Here is a 12,241-nt window from a genome sequence, read left to right as displayed (position 1 = left end):
TTTCTGCAAAGCAAACAGCGTGCTCTTCCCTGTCGGCCTTGTGTTCAGACTCACTGGAACCTCCCAGAGCCCAGGCCGTATGAGCTGACGCTGGAGCCTTGATAACCCAGGAATGCTGACCAGATGTTTCCCTTCAGTGTTTCCCTCAGAAATGTGTCCATAGTTTCACCCTGAACCCAGCAGAAGCACTGCCGACTTAGTGTGGGTCACACACGATATGATTCGTGTACCCCCGTGAAAAGGGTGCAAGAATCCGTCACGCAGGAATAGCCCATGTTAACTGCCTGTGTTTCGCATGTACAGGGCGGGGCAAGGTTATTTATTGCTGCCACAATTAATGAATAGTAGTACAAGAATAAACTGTTTTGCATACTCACAACTATGAGTCTCGTCCTGCCCCACCCTGTGTGTGTATGTTTATTTTACTCCAGTGTTCTTGACCGAATAAATTCAGATGGTTTTCAAAGTAGCCGCTGTGACCGGTCAGGGCCATAAGTTGGGACCATAATGCCAATTCCTGTTGACATCTAGCGAGTTTACTCACTCACGTACTTTGCATGATCGGTATCCCGGTTTTCTGTATGACATGACTAGATCGATATAAGTGACTTTGATTATGCGTATTTTGAGTATTTTCTAAAAATAATTAGTTTATAATACAGCATGAGGACATTGTAAAACTTAGCATTTATGCAAAGTTTTTCCCGTGGCAGTTTGTATTATGCATTCTGGATTTTAATCTTCTTATAGGCTCCAATGTCACAGAGACAGTTTACTTATTACCATTTTTTGATATTATCTCCATATTTTTTAAGCATAGCTTTACAAGGGTAGTTACTTATTAAAGATACGCCTGTGTTTTAATAGTAGTATGAAAAGTATTCTGGGAAGATTTTATTAGAAGAGCCAAGGAAATATATATTTATAATGAAATATATTTTTGTAGATGGTTTTGCAGTCAGTTCTCGTTTGTTATGATATAGTATGTTTTTTTATGTTGAATGTTTGCTAAGTATGTTAGGAAAACAAAAGCCCCACTGTTTGTTGTAAATGTTATCATTATCGTGCTTCTCGTCAGTGGCAGCTCCTAGAGGTATCAGCCGTGAGCAGTGCGGGGCTTTAGCTTAGAGTGGTAGGAATGATACCACCAACCCAGGCCCACCTTGAAGAGAGGGAATTATTCTGTAGCCCAGGAAATGTGGTAAAAGACGCCACCTTCAATAAATCAAGTGAACCAAATGTTTAGCTCCCTCTTGTGGCCGAGAGGTACTATTCTTTACCCCACCATTCACAAGCCCCACTTGGAAATAACAGTATAGAAAAATGGAAACTTAAAAGTAGACCATTGGTTTTCATGTGTGTTGCTTAAAAATTGAATTTCTTTCTTGGAGCGGTTGGTAGTGAATTTCCGGTATCATTTCGTTTCTAAAGAGTAAAGGAGTATAACTAGAGGCCAAGAGTGGGAGAGATTGGTGAATCCTAGGGTAGGGTTTTGGATTGGTTGACGCGGTGAGTGCGCTGCATGTCGAGTACTGTCCTGGACGTGATTGACTCGATTCTAAATGTCAGTCTCTGTGGGGACAGACCAGGGGCTATTCGGCCGTCTTAAAGGGACGTGCTGAGCGAAGTTCAGCAGCGTCTCCCGGGGACACGGTGTTTGGTGATGGAACCAGGTCTGTGATGCAGCTGTGGCTCCTGTCACTCCCGGAGAGGTGGTCGTCGTATTTCTGTGCTGCTCTCTGTAAAGTGAGTGTGACCGTGACAGTATAGTCCCGCTTACTAAGCGTTGGCCCACGTTTATTCGTACGGACGCGCAGTGAGCACGTTGATGTGTCAGAGAGACAAGGTTCCATAAACGTCCTGCAGCTGCCTTCCTCTCCAGTGCCCACACCGGTGTTTCTTCGCCTGCTGCAGAGGCTAGCGCTCTCCGGACAATTCTCAGGGATGGATGTAGCCATTGGCAGCTCTGTCCTTTCTTGCAGAATCAGTGGATGGGCTTGCTCTCTTCCAGAAAAGGAAGCGGTGTTTCTTTTCTCATCTGCCAAGTTTTTTTAAGAATAAGTATTAAGTTTTTTTATCAAGTTCTGTTTGGCATCTGTCAAGATACCATACCTGCTTTCTCCAACAACAAGATGGCAGGTTATACTAGCAGATAACTTAGGGTGGGTCTATAAGAATTATGTGCATCTTTATATACTTCGTTATTAAAGACTTCAAATTGCTAAAAGAAGTCAACTTTTTTGACACTTGCTAGAACTTGCAAGCAAATCTTTCGGAGCCTGGTATCTTTTTTGAGGATGGTTATATGGCAATTGTCTTATTTTTCTGCCATGATTTGATCTGTTCTGTTTTTCTGTTTCTTAGTCATTTTTTAAAACGTGTGTTATTCTTAAAGCGCACTGTGTTGGTGAGATGTCCAGATTTGTTAGCAAGTTTTCTTCAGTATTCGGTGTATAAACCTAAAAGTCTTTTATAGCTCTGCATTCATTTCTCCTTTCTGTTGTTTTGTCTTTGTTCTTGTCTTTTTTCCCCTTTGGTTTAATTTCTATTGGTAATTTTCTTCAGCACCCCCCGCCCCTTTTCCTGGGTTATGTGGTTCAATGATCAGCTCATCACTAAGTCTGAAAATACGAACTTTTCATTGCCCTGTGGAAATTGTCACAGAAACCCTCCCAATTCAGGGTTATGCTGCCCTGGATATTTTTTAGGAAACAGATTTGTCACTGTATCATTTTAATCTATTAAGTAACCTGTGCCATGTATTGAAACTCCTTTCATAGATTTTTTTCACGAAGATGAAAATTTAGTGGTCTTGATTGAGTTTTATGCATGCATACATGATATAACATGTAGGTGAATGAAATCCCAAATGGCATGCGGGTTCTTCAAAATAAAGTGAAGAACTAGAACAGCCTCCTGGGTTACTCATACTTCTGGATGGCTTTCACACTGTGGACAGCATTTTATCTTTCAAAGGTGAGCTTGTTGTGGGTCGTAGGTGACTGGCTTCGCGATAGTGGAACAGCAGAATCTTTCTCTTCACGCCACCTTTAATTAGGAGGCTAACCCACCAGCGGGTGTGAATTCTCTCATCCGTTTTATATGTTCTACAAGTTATTACAGTTGTTCAGTGACAGCTTTTTGTTATTAAAAAATATCAAAGCATTGATTTTGGGGTTCAGTCAGTTTCACCACTATAGTATTAGTACTTTAATTACTTACATAAGTACTCAAGTTAAATTCTCTCAGCCCTGGTTTCTTCATCGTCAAAAGAGGGATAATAACTGATTGGCTTGGGGGGTGAACATGACTATTACGTATAACGTTCAAGGAAAATACCTAGGTTATAACAGCAGTGTAATTGCCGTGTGTCATTACTTCCCTCAAGTTGCATAGGGATGGATAATGGAATGACTCGGCCTAAATTGTGTTGCCGTGGAAATAGAGTAAAAGCCGGAGTTTAGCAGGTGCTTCTCCGTAGCTCCCGCGGTCCCGTAGACCTCTCTGATCTGGCCTGTTAATTCCACTGTAAAGGCGACGTGATAGATATTGTCATGAAACCTGAAAACATTGTGTGACGTGGATCCCAGCTCGTGGGGTCCACGGTGTTATGGATGAGACGAGACAAATTCACACGGACCCCCGAGTCCCGTGGAGGAACAGGGACGGCACGGCTTCTCTCTCAAGGGGAGAGCGTCCTGACCCTTGCCATGACAGGCCTTTGTTGGGTTCAGTTTGCACAGGAATAAAGCTCATCAGTCATTGTGAGGCAGAAATGATTAAACCATAGATAACACTCAAAGAACTCTGAGGGCCTATTCTGAGTCAGGGTCAGATAGTTAAAGGGCCATAAAACTTTGGGGAACAAACTCACTTCCTGCTTGGACTCTTATCATTTAAATTGAGGGTATTAGCAAAGCAGGTTTCACAGGATTTTATGCATTCTTTCTTAGGCCTGATTTTCCTAGGGAACCCGCCCTTTCCAGCACAGGGCTGCACCCCCTTCCAGCATTGCTTCAGGCTTAAGTCACGCAGGGGAAGTAAGGCAGCCAAGAGGTTAGGAGACTTCTTGCAGACAGAATGAGGACTCAGGCTATGTCAAAGCTGAGGGGTGAGGGTCCATCACCCCCTTTTCCTGTAGCCCCCCCCAAGTCCTTCCCTGAGAGCCCCTTTTCGACCATGCCTGTCTTAGGTCATCCCTCCCTTGAGGAATCTTACCCGTCATCGGCTCACCAGTCATCCCCCTGGGGCCAAGCAGGGTGAAGAGAAAGGGGGCAGAGGTGGTGCCCCTACAAGGAAGATAAGCTTTGTCTCCCAAGTGGCGTATGGTCCCAAGGTCCTTTACTCAGCCTTAGCCTTGGGGGACTACATACAGCTCCAGAAACCAGGCAGGGCAGTTCCCAACAATTGTGGTTTGAGTAAATTAAGCCCAAAACAGAAATTAAAAGTGTTCTAATGCCTAAATACTAATCAAAATTCAAACTGGTAGACAATCTCTTAGAAAATGGTAAGTTTGATACATGATCCTGTCCCTCAGCCTTAAACAGCGTGTGTTCACCAGACTCTATTCTCTTGAACCGGATCTCGCTGTCTTTCTGTGACTCCCCTGCCCGTAAGCCATTTCACCCTTGACACCCACGTTCGTACCCAGAAAGCCCTGATTCACGTGCCTCCCGATGCTCAGTCAGGTCCCCCTCGTCCCGTGACACTGACACACTGCATGAGACCATGTCCGCTTGACAGATGTTTCCGTGTCTCCCCTTCTGGTTGGTGGCCAGCTGTTCCTCTGTTGCTCTGATGCTGCCTTTTAATTTCCCTTTTCTCCGTAAGTTTGCTTCAAGGGGCCCATCGTGCACAGGGCAAGGCTAGTGAAGTGATTCAGAAGCAGATGACTTTGAATCAGTAGGGCTCTGCATGAGAGTTTAAGAAACTTAAAGACTGACTTTAATACAGGGTTATTCAAATCCTCGCCTGGAAGCATAATAGGTTCCTGAAAGAAGAGACCCCAGATAAGAAGGTTCAGCTAAGGATGAGACAATGAAAGCAAAGTCGTATCACATCCGCTTCGTAATCTGCAGCCCCACTTGACAAACACAGAAATCTCACACCCTCCTTAACGCCGCTTGGACACGAAGCAAGGCGACATTTGTAATGAGAACGGGTCAGAGTCAGGAGGCAACCTGCTTGACTTCGGTCTCACCCCCACGCGTGTCCTGTGACCTCCCTGGGTAGCCACGGGAGCCCTCGGTCTGAGGGTGGTGCTGCCACTCTGTGGACTCACACCCCAGGCTTCACCCACGCGGGGTCTGAAGACAGCACAGGAGCTCCTTTGGAGGACAGCCGTGACTTGGTGTCTGTCAGTGCCCTCCCGGCACTGCCCAGGGTTACGAAAACCCCACTCGGTCTTCGAGGGGGCGTTTAGTCGGTCATCGGAACACCCTCTTCCCCTGGCGGGATCACTGCGGGCTCCCAGGCCGTGTTGGGGACATTTGATGCTTTTGTTTTTATATTTACGTGTGCTTTATGCATCGCTGCATGTGTTGCGGGACCATTATTCATGAGCTGGTGACGTGTCTGTTAAATCGCTCGCTCCCAGATGCCCTGTAATTGCCAGTGGACAAAGGGGAGTAAACAGCGGTGTGTTCTGTTATGAGGCCATATACTTGAGGATCAGTATTTATCAGGGGACAATCCTAAATTGATAAAAGTATCTTTTCCAGAGGAAACAAAACATGCCTAAGAAACGTAAGGAATCTACGGAATGATTCAGTGTTCCGTGGAATAACTCAAAGTTCTATGCATTTAACGTGTGCACTATTATTCAGATAAAGTTAATTTGTGGAAGAATTGCGAGACTTTGTATCAGTTTAAGAACATAGAGTGTGTAAAGTATGTGATTGTCTAACCACTGTGTTGTACACGTGAAACTAATACAAAATAATAATATTGATAGTGAACTGTGATTGAAAAGTAAAAATTAAAGAACAGAAAACAAAACATGTAGTTGAGTTGCATGGGAAAGAGGATTTACAACAAAAGCTTCAGCCTAACATTCCGTAGCTACTTGGCGTGGAGTCTTTTTGGCGCCCGGTGTGGCGCTGGGCCCTCTCCCCCCGTCCACGAACGCTGCTTCCCGCCGTGGAGATTGGCAGTGGGAGGGCCTGCTCCGTGAGCGGGGACACCCAGTTGCATCCAGACGAGTCGCTGCCACATGTGAAATATTTTAGACGCACTCGGAGAGTGTCTGTGCCAAAGTCTCTCTTTCTCTAGCGGATGCAACCCTCTTTAAGGAGGCCGTTTACAATTAGTTCACGCATAAATTTGCAATTCGCTTCATTTTTTCCTGACATTTATTAGAACAATAGTGTGTGCTTCATGAGTGTTAGAAGTGATGTGGACGTAACTTTATGTTTTTGTAAAGGATGTACTTTTTCCAGTTACTCTGCCTTTAATTGTCTATATTTCTATGCAGATAATACGTATGTGTCAAGTTCAGAAAATGATGAAGATGTCTTAGTTACTACAGAACCCATTCCAGTAATTTTTCATCGAATAGCAACAGGTAATAGGAATTACTCTATTTGTTCTAGGTGGATATTGTTTTCATTGTAGGTGACTTTGTGTTTTGGTTTCCTTCAGCTCATGTAACATCTTCAGCATCTAGAAATCCGGTTTTTCATACACATTTTCTACCTAAAGTACCTTGGTTTGTTTTTCAACAGTTTTTAGGTGCATAAATTAACAGTACTTTAAAAAAGTCTTGTATAGTATGTTATGTGGATATTTACTCTTATGAAAGCATTTCATGTGTAACGATACCATTAGACAAAATGCACACTGAAACGCACACTCGGGGAGTAGAGACCCCGTGAAGCACACGGGGTGCGGAAGCGTTCCCTTCACCTGTGTGTTTATGAGCCGTGAGAAAGCAGGAGGGCTCGTATGTTACGTGACCCCCCAACGTGCATCGTTTCAGAACACCCCCTCATCTTCTTGCAGAGGAGGGAATCATCTAAAGGGTATTTTTTAGACTGAATCTTGTGAATGTCTGTTAATAGTATAGGAAAACTAAAATGATTTTTTTTAATTTATAACTTTCAGAATTAAGAAAAACAAATGACATTAACTGTTGCTTATCCATAAGATCCAAATTGCAGAAGGAAAATGGGGAGGTATGTAGATTATATTTTATATTTCTTTTAAACAGTATAGATATATTTTAAATTTGCTGTATGTTTGTAGTTGATATCGTCATTGATATTTAGATTAAGATTGAATACAGTGAGTGAAGCTCAAACCTTGTGCCGTAGGGACTTCCTGTGTGGGAAGGGTCGTGGCCTAAAATTAACTCGAAAAAGGAGGCTCCCTTTAAAATAATGGAATGTCTTATTTGTCTAAATAAAGTGCATACAAACCTATCCTATCTCTATATTTTCATCCAATAATGTAGACTGAGGAGCATGTATGCAAGTTAGAGTTCTGATAGCTGTGTATGGCTATCCATGGTCTTTATGGAACCCTTAACATTCCATTTGTAAAAGGTGACCTCTAGCTAAAGTGGCACAGGCCGGGGGGTTGTCTTATTGATATTGGCGAGTGTCACATCAACAGTGCAGGCGGCAGGACCCTCTTGGCACTGTGCGGGTCACCCCGTTCGTCCCCAGCCGCGCCGAGAACCACTGATTTAGCAGTACTGTCGCTAATGCCAAAAACTGTTAGCATTTTATCAAACCCAGATTTCTTTCTCTAAGTGTTTGTTTTAAGCATTGGAAATCTGGTCTAGAAATTTAGGGATGATAAAACATCGTATTGCCAGATTCTTGTACGTATCTGAAGGAGGCTACCCTTTTCCTGATTATTTGAACAGGGTTGGGAGCAGGGACAGTCACTAATAGGAACCATTAGTTAATTCAGGTGCATTTTCATTGTTTGTACTGTGGACACACAGCAGATGTAGTTCGGTTAATTAGAAATTCAAACTTCAAGTTAAGCATATTACATATCATGCCTAGCTTTTTTGAATCTGAAATTGAAAGCAATTTCTATATTCTGAAAGTTTTTTATAATGCGATTCCTGTTTATTCCCATCATGTCATTTTTATATCATTGGACTCCGTGTCCTCTTCTATGCCACGTGTGGGGCTGGCCGTGGGTGTGAGGACCATCTGTGGTGTAAGGCAGAGGGGCTTACACAGAGTGGAGCCCGCTCACCTGAACGCAGGGCGAGCTGGTGTTGAGTATAGACTGATTAGAAATTTAAATGTAAAGAAATTGAATTAGCATGAGCTTGTTAGATGTTGTATCAGAATAAATGGAAAGTTATCACTGGTTATATGTGAAATACTATAAATTGATTAATTATTACTTATATATAACATAATGTTATATAATATATATTGATTAAATATGAAATATATATCAGGTATTAAATTTTACAACTCGGATGTGCAAAATATGTGCCTGGAGCTTAATGAACTCTCCAGAAAGTCTCTTGCTGCCTGGGTCGTGTTTTGGCTCACACCACACGCGAGCATCTGCACACGGAATCCAGGCGATACGCAGAGACCCCCCTGGTGTGGCCACCTGCTTCTTTCTTTTCAGAAAGAGGGAGGCCAACCAGCCTGCCATGGACATTGCCTTCTTCCTCTGTCCTTTGCAGGAGTCCAGGCAGAGCAGCACAGTGGAGGAGGACTCTGAAGGCGATAATGACTCTGAAGAATTCTATTACGGAGGACAGGTAAGCACACAAGGTCCTCCAGGTCTGAGGACATGGGTGTCCCGGTGGGTGGGCGTGTGTGCTCACAACCTGAGTGAGGGACCCGTGTGGTTCCGGATTCTGGAACGACGACGTCCCCGGGACTCATCCGCGTCTCATATTCTGCGCATCTTCAGAGACCAAGGCTACTTCTGCATTTTTTGGCCGCAGTCATTAACGGACGGTGCGTGTGGCTTACCTCATCGTCGTGGTTCTGCATGCGGTTGTGCACACCACGTCTCGTTGTGCTTTTGGCTTGACGTTCCTTCAGCACACTGTGCTCGGTCAGGGTTTAGAAATGATAATGGTCCTAACGAACACATGGGTTGTTCGTTTTAAACCCATGATAATGGGTTGTGCTAATGTTAACTGTTTGTTGAAGGTTGTTAGGAAGAAAATCACAATTTAAAGATGCAGAAGTGGCATAGCCACTAGGTGCATATATACATATATATTTTACATATATATAAAAAAGAATTTATTGTATGTATATATAAAAGAATGCATTGTACTGTTCCAGGATAATGTTAACACTGTAACTGGGCAGTCCATTTTAGGACATGGGCACATAAGGTGTCTTGTTCTGTTTCTATGAACTACTTGATCTGCGGGGCTTTGTAAGTTGGGTAGAATCATGATGAGGAGACGGTTTGCGGGTTGCTCCTCCGGTCCCCCCTCCCCCGCGCCCCTGCTGACCCGTGGCCGCCCCGCAGGTGAACTACGACGGGGAGCTGCACAAGCACCCGCAGCTCGAGGCCGACCTGTCGGCGGTCAGAGAGATCTACGGGCCACACGCGGTTTCTCTCAGGTAAGGACGCTCCTTCGGCGAAGAAGAGTTAGAGTCATTCGGGGTGAGTCACGGGGATTTTCTTTCGGAAATGTTTAAGTGGAAGTTTACCTGGCTTCATTATGTTTGAAAATGTTTGAGAGATTTTAATGTGTTTCTACTTCTATAGAATGGCATCCCTAGGGCTATATGGGTTTTTTTGTTTTATTTTGTTCATGGTTTAAGATTGCATTGGCTGCATTTAAAAACGACCTATTTAGAGAGCTAGTCTGACAAAGCCTCAGCCTTCAGTCGTGTCGTCATCGATAATAGGTTCGGCCCTCGGGCCCCTGCTGTCCCCAGGCGCAGTCACATGAACAAGACAGTGCAGAACGTGGGGCCCCTGGTGACCAGATCATGGAGGGGTGTGTTGCCAGGCCCTCAAAAACAGGCAGGAAGGAAAGACATACCTTTGTGGTTCCTTAATATACTATTCAGTGGCGATACATGTGTAGACCATTTTTTCTTAGTTTTCATCATTCAGAAGAGCCCGCCCACCCTCCTCACTCACAAACCCCTTCTGTGCCCCCTGGCGCCTTCCTCCCGTGGCCTGAGCCGATGACCTCACACTCCTGTCTTTGCCTAAATGCTAGCCAGTCTCCAGCCGGAGCTCGGTTCTGGCCTTTTCCTCCCAAACCGGAAACGTTCCCGCCGTCTGCCCGTGCCAGGGTCCCACTTGACTTTGGGCGTTTGTGTAAGCGGTTTTCTGACCAAGGAACGCTTCCCGCTCCGCCCCCCGCTGTGGGTTCCGCCAGCCCTGTGCAAAGGCCAGCTCTCCGAGCCTCCGTCCAGTCTCCCGCACAGAGGAGCGAGGGATTCTGCCCCGGGGACCTCCATCCCGTTTGGTTGTTGTCCGCCTCACATCCTGTAAGGTGTCTGTTTACTGGGCAGTGCCCTGTTTTGTCGGTTGGGTTTTGGATCGTGCTTGTGTTCTGCTGTTCCGCATCGCACGGGGTGTATCTGAACGTCAGACTGCTGCCTCCTTGGTTGTTTGCAGTGGCAGCATTCCTGACCTGGTTACGCTCTTTCCCACAGACATGCCCAGATTCTGAGAGACCGTGCAAGTACTCTTACGTGGGAAGTGCAGCGCAGCTCTAGTTTATTTATACTTGCCAGATGTTTCGTTTCCGCTGTAGGAGCAGCAGCTCGCAGGCACCGGCAGCCTAAATAAGCTGGGGCTGTGCACCCAAACCCACCATCTCGTGCAGGGGCACTAAGCTGTCATTGAGGGAGAGTGATGGGGATTATATTGGAAAAGTGGATCTTGGCAGTCATCAAAGTGTTTGCAAATTAGCTGGGAATGCAAATTTTGCATTTCCTGTTGGACCCCCCGCTACAGCACCAGGGTAGGGCATGTGGATGGATATTCAGTGTGTTTTAGAGTAAAAAAACGAAGGAGGCAATCGGGACTATCTGCAGAGAGTCCAGAACAATGACTACTTTTTTAACTTCAGTGGAACTGTGCTTGAAAGCTTAAATCTGTAATCACAGTAATTTTACCCCCTCCCACACTAAAACAAAGTCTGTGGGGTATAATTAATCATACAAGAAAACAGAAACTTCAAGTTCTTTTCATTTGAAATATGTGTTCTTGTTTAGAGGACTACCATAGCATATATTGACTGCTTTGACAGTTAGAAACTTTTTTAAAAAGATTTTATTATTTGTACAGAGAGGGGAAGGGAGGGAGAAAGAGGGACAGAAATCCCAACATAAGATCAAAACATCGACCAGTTGCCTCTCACATGCCCCCAGCCAGGGAAGAAACTGGGGCCTGTGCCCTGACCGGCAGTCCGGCTGGGGACCTTCCGGTTTTCAGGACGACACCCAACCCCCTGAGCCACACCGGTCACGGCTAGTTTAAATCTTTTTAAAACACATTTCCATGCTATCTAGACCCTGATTATATGGTCACGTATGTATGAATTTTTTTCAGTAGGCATTTACTAAATACCTAATGATTATCTCTAGTAATATTCTCCATTATTAATAAAATTATGGATAATTTTTCAAAGGTTGACGTTAGAGGAATATGGAATGTTATTTAAACGAAGTTCCTGAAGTCACACGTGGTTGTGATTATATTTCCCCCTTATTTCACTTGGAAGCTGTGATCCAGTTCAAACCTTAACATAGGCACACCGTGTTCTGGCCCGCTCTGGATTCGCTCTTGCTACTGAGGGCGTTTCCCGAATGCACGCCTCCCAGAGGCCTGCTGGTACTGAGGGGAGTCTCAGCAGGCCGGGTTTGATTCACTTAAAATAAGCAAGAACGAGTGCACTGTCTAGTCCCAAAGACTGAGGGCCGGGCACCGGGGACAGGGAGTAGTTAGACATAAGGTCTTGGCCTCATCTTCCTTGCAGAGTTCTACTGCTGTTGAAAACAGACTGTTCTAATTAGCTGTTCTTTTCCTTAATTGAGGTTTATAAGGACTTAATGGGGTTTGACGAGCAGGAGCACCTCAATATGCATAATAGGCTATTCGGTGTCATTCCTTTTCTCGTGACATCTAATGAGGAAGGCAGCTAACCACATCGGAGTTCTCTGTAAGGGATGGGAATCTCCGAGGTCGCCTCGGTGCAGGCGCAGCCATCTTGAAAGGGTGCAGGAGGGCACAGAAGGAGGGACTTTCATAAAATAAATGATGTCAGTCCTACCTG

The 12,241-nt window shown here is 44.8% G+C and overlaps 1 protein-coding gene across 2 annotated transcripts in view; it reads left to right on the top strand.

Annotated features, from left to right (window-relative positions):
* Positions 1-12,241, top strand: part of PARP8 (poly(ADP-ribose) polymerase family member 8) — a 150,420-nt gene that overhangs the window by 80,371 nt on the left and 57,808 nt on the right. For both annotated transcript variants that reach the window (XM_036020161.1, XM_028513755.2), the window contains exons 5-8: positions 6,473-6,562; positions 7,102-7,172; positions 8,660-8,737; positions 9,469-9,563. In XM_036020161.1, coding sequence (XP_035876054.1) covers positions 6,473-6,562; positions 7,102-7,172; positions 8,660-8,737; positions 9,469-9,563 — 334 coding nt within the window. The remainder of the gene's footprint in view (positions 1-6,472; positions 6,563-7,101; positions 7,173-8,659; positions 8,738-9,468; positions 9,564-12,241) is intronic.

The sequence above is a fragment of the Phyllostomus discolor genome, chromosome 3 (assembly GCF_004126475.2).
Source record: "Phyllostomus discolor isolate MPI-MPIP mPhyDis1 chromosome 3, mPhyDis1.pri.v3, whole genome shotgun sequence".
NCBI lineage: Eukaryota > Metazoa > Chordata > Mammalia > Chiroptera > Phyllostomidae > Phyllostomus > Phyllostomus discolor.
Note: the sequence above shows the minus strand (reverse complement) of the source record. Positions and strands in the feature narration are given on the sequence as shown.